The sequence below is a fragment of the Archocentrus centrarchus genome, chromosome 10 (assembly GCF_007364275.1).
Source record: "Archocentrus centrarchus isolate MPI-CPG fArcCen1 chromosome 10, fArcCen1, whole genome shotgun sequence".
NCBI lineage: Eukaryota > Metazoa > Chordata > Actinopteri > Cichliformes > Cichlidae > Archocentrus > Archocentrus centrarchus.
Genome location: NC_044355.1, coordinates 9,251,842 through 9,272,140, shown reverse-complemented (window position 1 = coordinate 9,272,140; position 20,299 = coordinate 9,251,842). Strand labels below are relative to the sequence as shown.

The 20,299-nt window shown below is 40.5% G+C and overlaps 1 protein-coding gene across 1 annotated transcript in view; it reads right to left on the bottom strand.

The window, feature by feature from the left end:
- Positions 1-18,981, bottom strand: part of LOC115786945 (multidrug resistance-associated protein 5) — a 30,296-nt gene extending 11,315 nt beyond the window's left edge. The window contains exons 1-20 of the mRNA XM_030739464.1: positions 18,564-18,981; positions 17,190-17,378; positions 16,387-16,542; positions 10,706-10,853; positions 9,622-9,855; positions 9,124-9,297; positions 8,024-8,171; positions 6,854-7,030; positions 6,666-6,772; positions 5,715-6,065; positions 5,140-5,211; positions 4,837-4,961; positions 4,671-4,743; positions 4,317-4,520; positions 3,944-4,069; positions 3,521-3,632; positions 3,241-3,425; positions 2,701-2,847; positions 1,601-1,730; positions 1,098-1,251 (exon numbers count right to left, since the gene is read on the bottom strand). Of these exons, the coding sequence (XP_030595324.1) occupies positions 1,098-1,251; positions 1,601-1,730; positions 2,701-2,847; positions 3,241-3,425; positions 3,521-3,632; positions 3,944-4,069; positions 4,317-4,520; positions 4,671-4,743; positions 4,837-4,961; positions 5,140-5,211; positions 5,715-6,065; positions 6,666-6,772; positions 6,854-7,030; positions 8,024-8,171; positions 9,124-9,297; positions 9,622-9,855; positions 10,706-10,853; positions 16,387-16,542; positions 17,190-17,368 (3,002 nt within the window). The 5' untranslated portion in view covers positions 17,369-17,378; positions 18,564-18,981. The remainder of the gene's footprint in view (positions 1-1,097; positions 1,252-1,600; positions 1,731-2,700; positions 2,848-3,240; positions 3,426-3,520; positions 3,633-3,943; positions 4,070-4,316; positions 4,521-4,670; positions 4,744-4,836; positions 4,962-5,139; positions 5,212-5,714; positions 6,066-6,665; positions 6,773-6,853; positions 7,031-8,023; positions 8,172-9,123; positions 9,298-9,621; positions 9,856-10,705; positions 10,854-16,386; positions 16,543-17,189; positions 17,379-18,563) is intronic.
- Positions 18,982-20,299: the final 1,318 nt, after the last annotated feature.

Sequence of the window (20,299 nt, the reverse complement as noted above, 5' to 3'; positions counted from 1 at the left end):
ATGGATGGGTTCAGGCAAAAGGTTCTGTCTTCTAAACTGTATCAGATCCAGATGTAAATACCTGGAAATAAAAACTGAGATGTTGATCTTTGGTCCCATATTGATTTTTTTTTTTTTATGTCAAAGGTTTTCAGTCTACAGCACAAATAAAGGAACTGGCCTCACAGTTCCAATACTTTTGGAGGGCAATGTACATATGCAGCATTTTTTACAAGTGGCAAAATTAGCATTTACCCTTCTGGAGCCATTAATTTGAGCAATCCTATTAACCACCTGAATTTTCTCTTGATTCTTAATAAATTTATAACTTTTAGATGAGAACTGAGTAACCAATGTAAGGGGTCCAGCCACAGCATGTACATCAAGCAAAAAGTATTATTTGTACTGCTACACCCCACACCCCTGTTTACAAATTATTTTTAAAAAAACCCCACTTCTGAGTAGTTTCAGACTTCTAAAGTTGAGTTCTGCATAGCAGAACATAGATAAGTTTACTTTATCTGAAAATAAAAATGGTTTTCAGTCTTTGTAGATAGCCATCTTAAAACAGGCCACCATCCTGAGTTTCCAAATGGCTAACTGGCTCAAAAAAAATCATAAAGAGTTTATGTGCCAATTTTGAAGAGAAAGAGAAAAGAAAAAAGAGGAGAAAAAAGAAAAGGAGAGCATAGGGAGATAGGACAAAAATGTAATGAGATATGCTGCACTGCCGTATAAACCCTTGGGGAGTGACAACAGGTGAGCAGAGAAAAGTACATCACATGAAGTCCTCCAGCAGTCTGAGCCTAAAGCAGCCTATAGCAACATAACCAAAGGATGGTTTCATATCAGCAAAAACATTTTAACAGTGTGCAAATTATGTTATAGTGGAATGTGAATCATTCAAAAAGCTTTGAATAACACTAGTAGCTTGCTAAGAAATAACTAACATTAGTTTCTTAGCTCTAACTAGATACAGGGTGTTAAAATAATCCTTTGACATTGTGAAATCTATTGTTTTTCATAGCATGGAGCTGACTGTTGTACACTGTCTCCATTGTACTCTCTGGACTAAATGGAAACAGCCAGAATTACAACAGGAATATTAAATGTCTGACCTGGAAACACGATTGACAATGCAGAGGGAGATTCCCAGAGGCAGGATTGAGATGAAGAACCAGGGGAAGACAATGCCCACCATTCCCAAGCAAAACAGCACCAGGGACAGGTTCTGCAGCAGCATTTCAGCTTGCATGGTGAGACGCACATCCACTGTGGAGAAGAGAAATAAACAATCTGATGCACTATGCAGAGATTGAAAGAATTGTTCTCTCTATGTCGCACTAAGTGTTGTTTGTCAGTAGAAAATATGTGAATAGCAAAAAACAGCAGAGTCTGCAAAAAGTATTAAACCCAACCATCCAAAGAAACAACAGCTCACAAATCAACATGTCAAGCAAAGACACCAGTGAAGTGGATAACAGAGAGCCACTCACTAGGGAAAATACTTCATGTCAAATCACACTGTGTCTTGGCACTACACCTTGTCAACCAGGGTGACTTCACTGACTGAAAGCTCTCCTGGGGGAAAGGTTCACAGTCAAGACAAATCAAGCCTCACCCTCGTCCATGTCCCTGGAGAAGCGGGTCAGGATACGACCCAGAGGTGTTGTATCAAAAAAGTGCATAGGGCTGCGGAGGATCCGGTTGAACAGCTTGTCGTGGAGCACAGAGGCAGCCCTCACCGTGCACTGTCAACACAGACAACATGTTGTGCTTGAACATGAGACTTGGCAAATGTAAACAACAACTTTAGGAAACATATGGAAACAATCATTGCTTGGATAAACAGCCAGTTGGAGGAAAACTGTCTGTTAGTGGACTCAGTTTTAAACCTCAAAGCACATGATGGGTAAATACAGTGGAACACATATGTTGCCTGAGTGTTATAAATGATACATATGCTAAGCATGTGTACACTGGTGGGTAGCCTTGTGCCTTCTTGCACAAGGCAGTGCTGTCAAATCTTAATTTATAATGAGTTTCTGGGAGGCTGACATAAAGGTCATGACCTAATGCGCAAGAGACATTTCAACAATTGGATAGAAATTACATGTGGCAGCAGAGAACAAATTAATTCTATTAATGGAATATTTAACACTCACAAAGATCTCATCACAGCTAGAGGTAAAAAAAGATTAGCCATCTTTGAAAAATTAGCAATTTCAAGTGGCACACATTAACGTGGGGACCTAACCTCTGCAGCGCAGTGTCAGGATGGGTTAGCTTGAAAATGAGGGTGCACACCCGAGGGGGTGCTGAAATACATGAGTGTATGTATGCACACGCACACACACACACACACACACACACACACACACACACACACACACACACACACACACACACACACACACACACACACACACACACACAGCTTCTTTGTCTCTGTTTCCCTCACAAAAAGACAGATTGACGTGCATGCAGCCGCTGTAAAGTTGTGAGACACAGCAGCGGACAGATAAACGGACTTGGCCTGCAGGCATTTTCAATTATAGCACTGGATCCATGAGAGCATGAACAAATGACAGTATAGACATTTAAGGAGGAGCACTATTTAGCTGTAAGGTACTAATTTGTGAGAAATTTTGCTTCATTCTAAAGTTCATTAGCGGTTAAGGGGACAGAAGGGGGAAAAAAAAAGGAAGGAAATAGGCTTACCTTCACAAACACCACCCCTCTGATTGTCTTCAGAAATATAACAGCTCCCATGGAGATGATGTAAACAGTTGAATAATACTGAATATGAGGGTTGAGTCTCATGCTGTTGCTCGCTATTGTTTCATTCACTGAGATTAATGATGTGTTCTGAGGGCAGATGGAGCAACAAATTACAGGCTGACAAAAAAAAAAAAAATCCCATTTGGCCTCTAATGAAATTGAGAAAAGCACACTTTGGCTCACAAAAAAAAAAAAAAAAAATCATGAAAAATCAGTCCGTTTGGTGGCGTTTGCCATTCCAAGCACATTTGTCAACAGCAGCCGACTGCTTAGCTGCACATCTGTTTCTTCACTGCTCACTCTTGTTTTTAATTAAGTTTACCGAGGTGCTGTTACTTTTTTAATCATGCACATTCAGATTAATGCTCAGTCGGCTGCCACAACTCATTCAAGCATAGTAGCTATTTTTCTTTTGGGAGCCAAACACACACTACAGAGAGAGGCCAGTATTGTAGGAAAACAGAGTCATCTACAACTCACCCCGCTGCCCTGTCTGATCCAGTGGCTCAGCCACCAGTTACTGAAAGCTATGCAGCCTGTGGTGGAAAGGAATAAGAAGATGTTGATGAAGAAGACTACTGGACCTCCTGCTGCTTTGATGTAGGCTCCATAAACAGACCACGCGACCGACCCAGAGCCTCTCTCTTCAGCTTTCATCAGTGGTTCTAAATCGAAAAGCCAGAAAGAACATACTTAGGAACTGTTCTCACTGAAAACAGCAATTAACATGTGAAGCATGAAATGGAGCAGAGTTTCTCACCTCCTTTCTTGCTTTCCACCTTTGGTCTGACCTTGACAACATCAACTGCACTGTCAGCCACATTTCCACCTGCCCTCAGCTCTTTGTTTTTTAGTTTCTCTTTCACTAGATTCTGAGAGACAAAAAGGGGAGTGGGGGGAGAGATATTTGACACATGCCACCACCAGAAATGATAAAAGCCGTAACACTGGAAGTTATTCAAACAGAGATATTGGTGACATGGTCTTTAGCAGCTCACCAGTAAATCAATGTACACATAAATAATTAAAGGTTTTGTATGCATTAACATTTCCTCAGTACAGGGCTCGCCTATTTGGGCTTATGAATTATTCACCTTGTAATGTTCAGTTTTATTGTGTAGTGAGGGCAAAGATGCCTTATTCAAAAGAGTTGGCTTTGTTCCTCGCATGCTCCTGGCCTTACCTCCTGTTGCATACTGTTGAATAGCGAGGCATAGTCACGGTCTTTAGCCATTAGCTGTGCATGGCTGCCGTGCTCAGCAATCTGGCCGTCCTTCATCAGAATAACATCATCACACTCAGGCAGATACTAAAAAATAAATACATAAAAAAAGAGGAAAAAGAGCAAGGGATTAATTTTGCAGACATTCTGTGGACTTCTGAAGGTTCAAACTTTTTATTAGTTGATCTCTGTAGCTTGTGGAAGCAAAATTCCTCATCATTAATAAAAGCATAAAAGACTGAGTTTAACAGAAAAGATTTGAGATATTTTAAAAGAGCAGAAACTGCAAAAATACACTGAGGTTAATTGTTGGAATTTCACAGGTGATGCTTACCTGCAGCTGGTGCGTTACAAAGAGTATGGTTTTGCCTTTAGAAGCACCCCGAATGGCTTTACTGAAGATATGGGAGCCCACACAGGCATCAACGGCACTGAGAGGGTCATCCAGGAGAAGAATGGGCCGCTCACTGTAGATTGCACGCGCCAGGCTCACTCTCTGACACTGCCCTCCACTCAGGTTGGCACCCCTCTCACCAATCTAAAAAGAGAAAATAAAAATAAATTCTTCACAAAACTCTCCTCATGCTGAGGTTGTATTAAATTTATTGCAGAAACTAAAACTGCTGTGCATGATATTTGAGAAATCAATGTTTTCAGAGCTGACATTTTGTTAAAAAGAAACAGATACCTCTGTCATGTCTCCATATGGGAGCGCTGCAATATCTGGGAGAAGACAGCATGCTTCCAGCACTGCATTGTATCTGATGTGAAAACGAATATGCAAAATTAAGAGATAAATTTCCACATTTAGGGGTTCTTCCTTTATAACATGGTTATACAATAGTTATTCTTACTTGTCTGGGTCGTACTCATTTCCAAACAAGATATTCTCCTTGAGAGAGTCATTCAGAATCCAGGCTTGCTGGGAAACATACGCGAAGCAACCGCTGACAGCCACATTTCCTTCTAATAGTGTCATCTAAAACACAAAAGAATGAAGGTTGGGAGCAGAGAAAATACTTGAAAAAGTCCTTTTCAAATTGTAGATTGTTCTGTGGCATTGTGTGTGACTGAAAACTTCAGCAAGAAAAGCTGTCCTTGTTGTTATTCATGAGTTACTCTGGGTTATCTGAGTTGAGTATTCACTTGAATCTCACCTGTCCCAGCAGAGCAGACAGAAGAGAGCTCTTTCCACTCCCAAAACCTCCACAGATTCCAACCAGTGACCCCTTGAAAAGGAGAAACAATGGCATTCTGGGAATTACATACATAATGGGGGTAAAGGTTTGTAAAGTTGGCCAAATTTCCAAATTCATATTTTTACTGTCTAACTCTACCAGAGTTCATGTGGGTGAAAATCACCTGACATTAGTGTGCTAGGGTTAAAATAATCATATACTTCTAATAATTATCATATATTGGGCCTTGGTGCAGACCCTCAGTTCATTCTCTGTTTGAAAAAGTTGTTTTGGCTCCCCTTTCCACTCTGTCTTCTGATTGGCTGCCCTTTACACAAAAGAAGATTCGATCTGCATGTGGGAGGGGGGTCAGCACATGGAAAATTTGGGGTGGGCGAGGAATGCGTTGTAATGATTATGCTTCTAGTTGCTTAATGCTTTGGCCATTTTTAATATGAGCACCCACAACTGTAACAATGCATATAAGGACAGAAAATTAGGAAAAGCATAACAGTCCCCTTTTAATCCACTTGCTTATGTGTTTGTGGTGTTACCCTCTTTATACGCAGGTTAATTCGGTGCAGAGTCTTGTGCAGTGGGGGTCGCATGCTTTGAGTGGAGGAGACGGTGCTTTGCGGACTCTCCTGTTCCATATTTGTGAGGAGACTTTGCACGTTGGGGTTTTCCTTGTTTCCTTTGCCATCCTCTGTGGAAATGTACAGACTAAGCTTCTCTCTTCGCAGGACCCGCTTCATTGCGCCTCGCTTCTTGGGAGACGGGTTTGGTTTCGTAGCCGGTGAACGCGCCTTTTCCCAAACCAGTGTGGCATTTTGAAATTCCACAGTGTTGCCGGGATCCTCCATTTTGACTGAAACCTTCTCTCTGTCATCAATCATGAAGAGCCTCTGTGGAGTCAAGCATGATTTTTTTCATTTTATGTATGTTTACATGTGGCAAACAGGTTATGTACTACAAAAAAAAAAAAAAAAAAAAAAAAAAAAGAAATATAAAATAACTCCCTAAATAAAATAATCATATGAAATGCATAACGTTTTTTCATTAAGGAAATTATTAAATTTTAAATGATTAAAATAAAAATTCCAAAAATAATTTTCTTAAAATGATTTATTTATTTATCTTTAACCTCCCAGTTTATTTAGTGTTTACAAATTTAATTTAACAAACTGAGCTTAACCCTGCATTATGATTTTTGGCTCCAGAAAAGCTGATCACAGTTTGATGCTTTGGAGTTAAGTAGTACTTTACACCCTGAGCCTTTTGCTGCACCTTAGCAGAGACGCCTGCTTACTGCTGGCTTTCTCGCTAACGTGTGAATTTTACCATGTGCTTGGAAAGCAGTCACAAATGTCAGGGATATCAAATAAATGGGTGAGTGTGTCCAAACTTTTGTCAGAACACAAAGAAGGCAACAGCTATACTATCATCCTTTACATGAAATACTGATATTTATCCATCTTTACAAGACACTTGTCCATCCTTCTCACCTGAAATCTTTTGACTGCAACAGCGCCCTCTGACAATGACCTCATCGCCAGTGGTGTGACTTTCAGGGCAAAGGTCATGGAGTTGAAAACTGCAACCACAGTGAAGCCTGAGGTTGGATGTGTAGAGACAGAGACAGTTATTCACAATTACCGTTTAGGTTTTATTATTTTTCTCATTAACCTATCACAGATCTGTAGATTTCCATATATAGATACCTCAGCTGCAGTCAGGTCATAGCCCAAGGCCATATGTAAGGTGAAAGTGCACACGCTTGCAATCACCACAACGATAGGAGACAATCCCACTGTGACACTTTGGACATTCCCAGCTCTCTCCAGTATGCCCCTCTCTTCTAGCCGTGCCTCTGTTGAGGAGATAAGAAAGACAGATGATATAAAGGCAAGGACAGACACAAAGAATGTGAGAGTGAAGTAAGGGTCAAGTGACTCCCAAAGAGTTGGCAAGTCAATCAGCACCACCATCAGAGACACTAACCAACACAGTAAGCACACAGAAATAGATAGAAGAGAGGACAAGAGCCTCGCTCTTCAAAGGGGCTTCAAAACCTGGTGATCCTTAAAAGCTTTTCAAGTCTAATTCCTAAATTTTGACCCTCTTCTCCATGTTTGTATATCCCAATTGCACGGGCTTGCTGCTTTTGAGTGAACACTGAAACACTGAAAGCTTGTTCATCTATAAGAACTTCATTGTCCTGATTCCTTTTGGGATATATGTTTTCCTGCTTGAACAACCAGGGAGGAGTCAGGCAAAAATGCTGACTGTACATTTAACAACAGTAGAAACTAAGACTCATTTGCTATTGAATGCCAATTTATTATTGTTATTATAACAGGTAATCACAGGACAGCAGTGAAAGCGAGTCTCAGCTGGCTAATTGGAGAAGATTAAATAAGAAAAATGATCCTTATCCACAACCTAGAGCAAGGACCTCAAAAGAAAAGGCCATTGCTGAGTCATGAATAAGTAGAGCAGCCTTGACAGCCATTTAAGGTATCATAAGGCCCCAAACACTTTGCAAATTAATCTCGAAGCCCAGGGATTGAAACTGCCTTTGATTATAGACGACTGGACACTTAAACAGAGCAGGTTAATGAAAATGGATTAAGGGGCAGGGTTATCATGCCAGTTTGCTATGAGGACAAGTCTAATTTTAGACAATAAACTGCTCATTTAGTCACTAATTTGCATGAATAAAAGATGTCCAAGTGAAGTGACACTTTATTCAGAGTCTAATAAAAAAGTGCTGAACAGCACAAAGTTCTCTGATCTTTACCACAATCAGGAAATGAGCAGTGAATATATCGCTGAGTCACGGAGGAGCACGACTGCCACTCACTGTGAATGTTTTTCGCAAAGGCATTTTCCCAACAATACATCTTGATGAACTTTATGCAGCCCAAGATCTCGTTCATCAGCCCCACGCGCCGGTCAGTGACCGCCAAACACTTCTTGCGGAAATATGCCGTCAGCCTCGATGCAAGCATCTGTCCAGATGGGAATGGAGGAAATGATGACAGGAGAAATAAGTGGCAGGGGAGGAAATGAAAGCAGACATAATCACATTAGCTGTGCTGCAGGCCTGTCTAGGGGACCAGAGTGATAAACGCCTTCCCCATCAATACCAGGGTCTCTGGCTGTCAGGCTACAGCTTAGACTGAGTGTAATTTGACAATAACAGGTACAAAGTTGACAGGAGACTGATTGCCACAGAGTTATGGTGCTTTTAAAAAGTGTCTGTTTGCTTCTTTAGTGATCTAAATTAACTTAAAGATTTTAAAAACATGACTAATTTTCTCTTTAGCTAACCAAATTAAATACAAATTCTAATTTTAAAATAATGAATCAGCAACAATATAGGCCTCTAATCTAATCTAAACTTTTTGAAACTGCTATAATTACATTGCTTTAAAGTGGACCTATTACTTAACTTACAAATTTATCCAAGACAAAGTTCCCATGTGGGACAATAAAGTTCATTCTTATCTTATCTTACCTTACTCTCTACTAATTATCACACCAGTAGATTCTCACATTAAACATGAGCAAAGGTTAAAATAGTGTCAGTTTATGTAATCGCACTGAACCAGAGTGCTTCAATCTGCCCTAAATGCTCCATCTCTAATAGTTTTTTTCTAATGCTGGATTTGTATGCCAAAGAGAACAGATATTCTTAATATGGTCATCTAAGGCACACCGCCCTGAGAGGGAGGATGGGTGAAAAGGGAGAGGAGCTCAAACAGCTTGTTTCAGAGAGGATGAAGTGAGGTTCTGAACTAAGGCTCAGTACAAAATAAACTCATGCAAAGCTACTCAAGCAGAGTCCAGGAATAAAAAATATGGAGATGGAAATTAGAATAATAGGTCCACTTTAAAAAGAATGACAGACAGACAGACAATCATTTTTTTCATTCTTTGCCTCTGTTTCAGATGTCGTACCATGATAGGGTAAAAGATGATGAAAATGGCTGACCCCACCAGAGCCGTGGGTCCCAGGAAGTACGTAGTGTAAGACAGACCCAGTATTCCCACCAGTGGCCCTCCAGCCAGCAGGCAGCCCATACACACGGCTTCAAAGAGCCGCTGGCCATCACTGGAGCAGATGTTGATCAGCTAGGTAGAGAGATTTGCATTACAGATTGCTTTAAAATTCCTCAGTGAACCAAATATCACCACTATTACTATAAAAACAATTTCACGAATACAGCTATCGTTATTCCCACATTTACTTGTTGGACAATGATTCCTCTTAAGCTGAGTAATGACTAATCTTAGACAGCCTCCCCTCCCTCAGGCTATGGGATTTGCTGAAATCTAAGCAGGAGTCGTGTAAGAGCAGAAATTAAATCCATCTCAATCATCTGCATGTGCTGCCCGGCAGCGAGGGATGATTTCTTTAATTTGAAGAGGAGTCCCCTCCAGGGTTATACCACCTACCTCGCCTGGACTGATGTCTTTAGTGCTGCGCAGGCTGAGGATCTTGCGGAAGGCAAAAGTAAGAGCAGCCCCACGGAGGCGTGTTGCAGTGCGGTAATTGACGGCCCACGTGAAGCCCAGAGACCAGGAGCGCATCAGTTCTATGAGGAAGATCCCAGCTACCAGAGACAGGCCATACCACATGGATCTCTCTGAGCTCTGGGAATACTCCAGCAGAGCTCTAACTAGGATAGACTGCCGACAAAGAGAGAGAGAAAGGACAGAGTTGGAAAAAAAGGAAAACACGGAGAAAAGGTAGCAGTGGCAAATGGAAAACAGTAACAACAAAAAACGGGATATGATGGAAATAAAGTAGGAGAAGGAGAATAAAAGAACAAGAAACACAAAGGAATATTTATTTGTGCTCGATTAGATATGTAAAATTAGATGGTAACCTGTTCCAATGCAGAAAGAAAACATACAACATTGCTTTGTCATCAAGTGCACTAAAGAAAAAGAAAAAAAAACTCAAGAATGTGAGACAAATGTGTCATTGTCTCAGAACTAAATCCAGTTAATGCTATTAGTTGTGGGTAGTAGCAATTACATAGTATGCACGCAAGACATCAAAAGAAACAGCTTGGAGCAAAAGGAACAATGAAACTCACTCAGACATGCCACAAACTGAGAACTTCAAACATAGATACAATTCAGTTTACTCATAATTTCTGATAAGGAATGTTTAGAAATATTGACACTTTGAAAGTGTTCTCTGATAATAATCAGAGAACCCTTTCAAGAGCTGTTTTGGAGAGGAATCTAAAGCTACAAGTGTGCCACATAAAAAGCCCTGCACATATCTGGACCAAAATGTGACTGGGTACAAAACAGCTAATCTATGGTATTAATATGACTCTCAATATCTAAAGCTTTGTAATCTCCCAGTATGTTTTCATTTCAATTTCCAGACCAGCGTGAAACAGGATAAAGTGATTTTCTGAAAATACATGGACTTGAGGCTCCGAGCCAGAAACCATGCTGAAAGGCATTTTAGCAGAATCAGCAAAAAATAGAAAAGAGAAAGAAGGATTTAGACTGTACTCACGGGCCCAACAAAGCCGGGCACCATTGTGAGAAGCAGGGAGAATATGGCCACCAGCATACGGGTTTGGCAGAACCTCCAAAAGACTCTTGTCAGGGATGCCCCCTCTCGCCCACTTCGTTTGAGCTCCTCATGCCACAGATATTCAAGCCTGGAACCAAAACCCAGGATCACAAACTATATGAGTACACAGCTCAACCAAACACGAGTGCATTGTTACTATACTTAATGTACATAACTCAATAATTAGTCAGACTAATTTTCCCCTCTTTTGCACATCAGTGCTATGCTATGCAGTAGTAAAGTGCCAATTAGCTCCATGTAAGGTGTTAAATACTTCATATTTTTCCTTAAATTAGGTAAAAGCATCACTGACCAAGAAGGCAATCAGTGCAGTCCACCCCCCCACCCCCCCACCCCCCCACCCCCCAAAAAAAAAATTCAGATAGCTAGGGTGATAATAATGTAAAGGTGACCTACAATATACAACCATGCATCACATAATTGGTCTGAGAAAGGTAGTATCAACCATGTTAAAGATGTGCTAATGTGCTTTTATTGCCGTATAATGCCGTCTGAAGTGGGTAAATATCTTGTTGGCCAAATGCATCACAGCTAATGACTCTATAAAGCAGCAGTCGAGCAGCTGCAGAAAGTAATTAACGCCCTAACGACTTTATTAAAAACGTATCAGAGATAGACAGAACATTATACCAGCTACACTCTCACATGGCCTGATAATTGCTACTTGAAGTCAAATGGTGCCAAATCTAAGAAATTGCAATTATTTGCAGTCCAAAAGCTGCACAGACACAGCTTGATTCATGGGAAGTGAGACCACCGTTCTAAAAGCCAATCAAAGGACCAAGCGAGGAACAGTGAACAATGTAATGAAAGAACAAAAAAAACCTTTTTTTTTTTCAAAATAGGATACATCTATTAATGTGAAAACTTAAATACAGTTGTGATTACATACAAGTTACATACAATCATGGGCGTGAATATCAGGGTAATTTTGGGCTTTTAATTTTTTCTTTGATCTGTTCTTTTTTCCAGGGTGGAATGATTGTACAGCATCAACAACTTTAATGACTTTAAAAAACAAGAACTGGGTGCAGAAGTTTTAATTTATTTTGGATTTTCTCTATTCTTCTTTATTTGGCCACAATGACAAGAGGTATTGTTTGGAGAAGTAAAGGTGAGGCTTTCAAACCTAAGAACACTGTCGCAACTGTAAAATATGATGGTGGGAGCATCATGCTCTGGGGCTGTTTTCGGGCTGTGGTACAGGTACATTGCACAAAGTGGATGGAATAATGAAAGAGGAGGACTACCTCCAAATTCTTCAACTTCACCTCAAATCAACAGCTAGACGATTGGAACTTGGACACAGCTGGGTGTTCCAACGGGACAATGATCCCAAATACACATCTAAACTAGTTTTATAATGGCTAAAGCAGGCTAACATTAGGGTTCTGGAATGGCCTTCCCAAAGCAACAACCTCAAACCTAGTGACAATTTGTGGACTATGTAAAAGCCAGGTCTGTGCCAGAAAATCAACCAATTTAAATGAACTCTGCCAATTCTGGCAAGAAGAGTGATCAAATATCCAGCGAGAATTATGCCAAAAGCTTGTTGATGGATACAAAAAAGGTGCAACTTGCGAAGGGACATTTAACCAAATATTAGTGGGTGTGTATATATTCAAGCCTGTATGTATACTTTTGACTCTGTGTGGATTAGAGAAAATCCAAAATAAATTCAAATGTGCACCAAGTTCTTATTTTTTTAAGTCATTAAAGACAGGTGCAATCATTCCACCCAAAATTACCATGACATTCGTGCCCATGATGAGTGTCTGTAAACTGCTGACTACAACTGCACATCCAAAGTCATGTGTATTTAGAAACATCACAGCATGTGTGCATGCACCTACACATAAATGGAAAACAGAACACCAGGGCAACAGTGTGGGCTGTAAAGCAGGAATTTTTTGCTTTTGAACAGAAATGAAATGTTCCTGACAGCCATCGTTTCAGCATGCCAGATGGCAAGCAAAGCTGATGTTGCAAGAGTGTGTTTGAGCAGGACACAGCATTCAAGGTTCGCACCTCACTGAGCAACCAACAAGTGTCAACTCTCCCAGGGTGCCTTTCCAATTTCCCGTCTTGCTATCGTCTCTGCTTTGCATCTCCATTCTGTAACTGTTCTTGCTATGTAAACTGTGTCAGACACCCACCCAGTAGCTTTGTGCTCTTTTGCTGCTTCACTTCTATGCGTCTTTTTCATATACACAAAGCAGCAGCAGAAGCACAAAAACACCCGGCCCTGAGCCACAATCTTTAAACAGAACAAGTGCTACCAGCAACCTACGCAGCTGTCACCAGATACAAGAGTGAACTTCCTCAAATAGTCACCCTCCTCTTTACTGCCGAGTCATGGCACTGAGACTTGACAGCACACGAGTAATGGAAAAAACATTGGTTTCGTTTCAGTCAGCAGGAAAAAAAACTTAAGTTTATCATAAAACATTTAAGTTCATTCATAGAATCAGTACGCCATTACAAAGCATTTCCCAAGCTGTAGCTTGGCTTTCTGTCTCACGGTCTCATTGACAGCTAATGAATGAGACAGGGAGACACTGTGCATTGCAGGTAAGTCATTAATGAGATGATTGTCTAAGTGAGGCACAAACTCTCACTGTAATCTGTAATCTCAGCTTTTCTTAGTAGCACTCCCCAGCCTTCGTCCCAGCACAATGTTCCTGTATTGTAAATAGACAGAATGCTAATCAATTACATCTCATGGTGCAGACTAACAACGTGCTGCACAAGCACACAAAATAACACATAAAAACTAGTAATAAAAAGACAGTATACATGGCAAATATAACAGTTGTATCATTCCAAAATCCCTGACTAATAATACTGTGAATCAAATGTGTACTTGTTTTTCTTTTTCTGTCACAATTAATCTTACCAGGATTTAAGGAAAAACAAAAAAGGTTCTATCCCGAGAGACTGAAACAGTCTCACACAGTTACATATCAGTTCACCTGAACACATCCTCAAACAGCAAGCTCCACTGGATACTCTGAACAAATAACACTACCTCAGCTCGGGGTTCCAGCACAAAAAATTTACTAATACAAGTGACCAAAGTGCACTTAAACCAAGAATGGATTAGCGACTGCCCCCTATAACTTCACTAGATGTTAATTAGTAATTTTATTATTTGCAAATTAATTACTTAATTTTCCCTTCTTCAGCTAAAGCATCAGAGCATATAATGAAGATGGCAGTCATGTGCAGTGAGCTGATTGCATGTTGCTTAAAAGGATGATGTTGGCATTACTCAACACTTCTGATGAAGAAGCAACAACTACCGGGGAAGTCAACACAAAGTTCCTCAAAAGTGAGTCAATAACTTTAAAAAAAAAAAAAAGAAGAAGCTAAACTTCAGCTAATTTGAGTCTTGACCTGTCAACTTGTGGTGCTGGTAATAAATGTTACAGATCATCCAGGAAGTCTGTGTCTAGTCTAGTTTTTCTTTTCTTACTGAAACTGTGATATTTTACTTATGTGTATATGTGACAATCCATATAGTCCAAAAAAGGTGGTATACTGTGTCAAATGCAAATCAAAAGCAGCATGCAATGACTTGCAAATCTCATAAACCCATATTTTATTTGCAACATAGAAAACATAGCAAATGCTTGAAAATGTAGCATTTCGTGAAAAAATATGAACAAATTTTGAATTTGATGGCAGCAACATGTCTCAAAAAAGTTGGGAAGAGGAGCAACAAAAGGCTGGAAACATATGTGGGACTAAGAAGAAACAGCTGGAGGAATATTTTGCATCTAATTAGGTTAATTGGGAACTGGTAAGATGACTGGGTAAGTGAATGGATCGAAATTTGAAATCCTTTTAGGCACCATCAACCCCAAGTCTAGTAACTGGTTTGCTACACAGTGGTAAACATGGCCCTGTCTCAGCTTTCTTGACACTTGTTGCTGCCATCAAATTCAAAATGAGTTAATATTTCTCATGAAATTATATATTTTCTCAGTTCTAGCATTCAATATGTTTTCTCTGTTCTATTGTGAATCAAATATGGGTTTATGGGACTGGTAAATCATATTGTGTATATACATATTGTTTTTATCTACATTTTACACAGCGCCCCAACTTTTTCAGAATCGGTGATGACGACTTAGCGCTCCAAACTTTCTTCAAAGTATGGTTACTTCTGACTCCAAATTGCCGCGTCCATAAAGTTAAAACTGAAACTTCACAATAAGTCCACAAATCAATGAGTGACACCACAGTTCCAAAGAGAAAATGGAAAAGATCACATTACAATCCTTAAAAGGTGTTACTCTCACTTTCACCAAATAAACTGGATGTGACACCATGTTGAATCTTAAAACACAGTCAACTTTATACATTAAAACAAAATGGGTGAAGGAAGGATGAATTATTATGTCTGAGGAGGAATGGGCAGTGATATGGAGATTTCAGTGGAAATGTACCAGCTCACAGAAATGGAGGGAGTTTGGTTGGAAGAATCTTTTTAAGATTTTTTTTTAATCTCACTCTCTCAGAAATCTTGCTAACTCCCATGTCTGCTGGAGAAATGAAAATGCAAACCACTACTCTGTTTTTTGGGATTGTTCTGTTAAGACAATTGGAGAGGGATACATAGTGCCCTGCACTATTTTTAATTGTGAAATTCCCCTAGACAATAAGTCTATATATTTTGGGTATATATCTCCAGAAAATGAAAAGAGATAAGAAATTAATGAATATACTGCTGGTGGCTAATAGAAAGACTCTAACTAGTAAGTGATTATTACAGGAGAGGCCAACATTGAATCCATGCATGGAAATCACAGTGGGCATTTACAAAAGGGAGAGGCTAGCAGCATTTCTCAATTATAAAACTGAACCATTTGTTTTATACTGGGAAAAATGGATCAACTGCATCACCCTATAGACCTAATTTTGGTTTTGAAGACATAGATCTTTAAGAATTTTCTATAACAGCACTGCACATTTTAGTAAATGCTGTTCAAAAGAAATGGTAAACAGTACATGTGATGGTGGGAAAATACATACTAGCCTGTATTTACCCCAGCAGAACTCTATACACACATGACTGACAATAAATTTCAGATTGTTGACTGTAAAGAAAGAAGGTAGAAGAAACAGTTTGGGTCATAAACAGTGAAGGTCTGGCATGAAGGAATACGCTGTTTCAAGGTTTGGATGCACAAAAAATACTTTTTGTTTTGTTCTCTGTGAGTTGACAGTGCTACAGTAATTACAACACGACCGTGCCACCTTTAATATTAATAAGTTATACAGTATATAATATGTATCCTGTAATTTACATACACACACACACACACATTATACGCTATATTATAGTTTTCCCTTGTGGTCTCACTCAAAAATCCCTTATCTTCAGGGCGGATGGAGCCCATGTTTGAAATTTAACCGTTATAAAGTAAACTCTAAAATCCAACACCTTCCAAATGACTCCTGCCTCACCTTTTCATTTCATGTCTCACCAAGCTCCAGTACTGTGGGAATATTGTGTTTCAACAATAAATAGAGTCTTCCTAACACCGCAGGTCCTTTTCATCAGGCAAACCTCAGCACTGGCACGATTACCTCACCTTTGGCAGTTGACTGCAGAGGCTTCGTGGCAAGACAGTCCCCACACATCATCTATAGACAAGCTGGACGCCTTGTAGGCTTTCACTGCCAGCGGGGAGAGCCAGTGCAGAGTCATAAATGAGAAGAACCCAGCATTGTCGACTGGGTGCTGATGCCTGGAATAGAGTAGAAGATGTGGAAATGGGTGAGATGTATAAAAGCGCAGGCGCGCACACACACACACACACAGACACACACACACACACACAGACACACAGACACACACACACACACAGACACACACACACACACACACACACACACACACACACACACACACACACACACACACACACACACACACACACACACAGAGGTGCTATGCTCGGGGAGCAGACAGACATAGATTCCTGAGAAATAATCGGCGCCTTTGACCTGCTAGAGTCAACGGAAGGTGAATCATGCCTGCAGTGTTTGGACAGTAATTTGCACGCTCTTCACAGAAATCTAAGAGTGCAGCGAACAAAAAAAAAAAAAAAAAAAAAGAGAAGTAGTTTAGGGTGGTTTATCAGGGTATATGTTCAGACATGGTGCTGTGCTGCCAGGGGATATGTTCCCAGCCCTTATCATGGCCCCCTGCTACACCCGAATAGTCAGCACATTAGGGAGGAGCCAAACACAACAACCATGAACTCCTGAGTCTGTGTTTGTCTCTACACTTGAACATATCTGTCACTGTAGGAGCCTAAAACTGCTTTTATGTCCTCATTCATCTCTCTCACCGTCAGAGTCTCGAAATACGATTAAACACAATTTTGTTTACTTGTGCGTTATCCTGAAGGGCTTTAAAATTTGAAGGCTTTTCCTGTAGCGTCCTATTCTCTTTGTCCCCCACTCCATCGATGCCTCTTCTTCCTCTTCCTCCAGCTCTGGCAGCGATTGCGGGGAGGGCAGTGACAGGCCCTCCACACGCCCGGCTGCTTCCAGGGCATCAGGGAACATGGTAGGCCCTCTGAAGAAGAAGAAAAAAAAATCATATCAATTTCATATCTGCAACTACAGCCTGTGATTTTTTGCTTGATCATAGTATTCTTAGAACCCCTGCAGCTTCTTTCACTTTACCAATTAAATCACAAAATTGTGCAATGCACAAAATGTTCAACAGTGACACTCCAAACCTGACATTTTCAGCTACAGATGTATTTTAATAAACACAGCAAGTGTCCATTTCAGTCTTTTTAACCCAGAGCTTATCCATATAGTGAGTGTTTTGCTGAATCATCCTCTGAGACCCAGAGAGACTTGAGAAATCACCTTGCTCATAGGTCAAAGCTCCTCTCTGGTGTACAACTAAAGTGCTTATCTATTTAAAGACGACCTGCCAGCAACCCCACGAGCTCAGTAGCAGACATCTGAGCTGTGGTGTGCCCGCACACTGCCACTGATCCCTTGTATGGCAAAGCTCTGTGACAAGGTCAGCTTGGCTTGTAGTGGGGTGCCAAGAGACTCACCAGAGAATGTGGTCAATGATAAGATTCAATTCAGAGATTCCAGGAGGTGCACAAACAGAGTTGCATAACAGAAGACAACACGTTGTAAGTCTTAACGTACAAGTGTCATGAGAACCTAACACTGGGCTTGGGGGGAAAAAAAAAAAAAAACATACACACACACACACACAAAAAACCCTCAGTGCCCCAGTCATGTGAAGTTTGTCATATGGCTGTGAAGTTTCATAGCTCACTTTAGGGGAAAACACCCTGCCATTCAGTGGTTAGTTAAAGTCAAACTCCCTCAAATAAAACAAATGGGAAGTCATGGTAGTACAGACTAACATTTAAGTCTAGTTTCAGGTGCTGCAACACAATGCCAAACATGCAACAGGACAGTGTTGACACCTACAACTGTTTCATTTTCACACAACATAGATTGAGAAAAATTCACATGCCAATGAACAAAGACCAAAGGAACGAGGAAGTTAATGTAAAGTTAAGCTAAACATAGCGACTGCTGATAGGAAAAGTAAACTTGCAGGCTTTGCTTCCCTTACAATCCTAGCTGAATTTATCACAGTTTTCAAACTGTCACGTAGCGATACCACGTATTGTTATCTTGACATGAATAATATCACGTTAATGTAACTGGTTGTGGAAACAGCAGGATTTACTTTTTTTTTTGTTTTTTTTTTAACACTTACTTTCAAGTCTTCCTTAGTCAGGCCAGTACAGATCTCAGATGTGTCTACAAACGGGAAACACAGATGAAGGCGCTGACAGCCATGGTGTCTCTTCTCTAAGTTTTGTCATTAATTAAACTCTAAAGTCCGTACCGACACATCTTCCTCATCAGCGGAGTTGAGCTCGGATGAACACACGTTAAGGAAACATGGCAAACTTTAACGCCTCACGTGTGTACAGTGCGTGCCGCTCTCCCCCCACCGGCACTGACTGTAGGTCCTTCTCGCTGACAGACCAAGCCCCACGGGGACAGGAATTCCCGATAACACTCTTACGTCATATCGTCTCCACCAACCACTGACAGGGCTGAGCAGTCACCGTAGTAACGGGGATAACGACTAGGAAGTTCAGACTCCGTGAGAGGGAGGTCCACGGGCGGGTGTTTTTGACCAGGCGGTAAGATGCATCATTTTGATTGGTTGCTAAGGTTGTTAGGCAACGGAAGGGGCGCGCTGCTGTGATTGGCTATGACGTTGTTGGTAATATTTGACCCTGTTATTAGGCTTTTTACTGTAAGGTGTGCTTACATAACTTATACATCAAAACGTAGACAGAGAGTTTTGTAATAGATGACTCAGCCTGTCATTGCCAGAAGACCTTTGAATGAATCCCATAAGAGGTGCCCACCAAAGCTTCAAATGACTCCAGGCTACTAACAGATACCTCAAAAAATTTTCGGGGGAACATTTTTTTTCTTTCGAAGTGTATTTACCTTTTTCCATTTTTTAAGAACTAAAGAAATATTGTGTAGTGGGCCCATTTTTAGAAATAAAATGAATATGTGAATGTAACCAACTGCTTTTCCTGTTCTGATCATTTTGAAGTTTGTGCTGTTGGTTTGAGCTTTGAGACTATAGTTTCTGTTTTTTTTTTTTTTTAATCTTTTGTATTAGGTTGACTGGATAGACCTGCTCAGTAAGGGCTGCTCAGTCACAGCCTCGAGGAAACTTGTGTAACAAGCCAATCTCCATTCCTCGGATGTAACGTAACCGACCGCGGTACACAACCGAGTGTTTTAAAACCAGTGCATTTTTCTTTTATGAGATTTCATTTCTTAATCTATAAATGGGCACTGAAATAAAAATTAATTAAAAATAAGTGAACCGCGGGATTACCACATTACTATCTAAATGAAAATAGTGTATGGTGGCACCATGGTGCAGTGGTTAGCACTGTTGCCTCACAGAAAAGGTCATATATAATGCCAAATTACAACAAAATGCTGCAGCTAGAGTACTGACAGGGACCAGAAAGAGAGAGCATATTTCTCCCATATTGGCTTCTCTTCATTGGCTCCCTGTTAAATCTAGAATAGAATGTAAAATCCTTCTCCTCACATACAAGATCTTGAATAATCAAGGCTCCATCTTATCTTAAAGACCTTTTATCTTCTTATCTTAAAGTACCGTATCACCCCAACAGAGCACTTGGCTCTCAGACTGCTGGCTTACTTGTGGTTCCTCGGACACTTAAGAGTAGAATGGAAGGCAGAGCCTTCAGCTTTCAGGCCCCTCTTCTGTGGAACCAGCTCCCAGCTTGGATTTGGGAGACAAACACCCTCTCTATTTTTAAGATTAGCTTCAAACTTTCCTTTGTGATAAAGTTTATAGACAGGGCTGGATCACATGATCCTGGACCACCCCTTAGTTATGCTGCTATAGGCCTAGGCTGCTTTGGGGTTCACATAATTCAATTC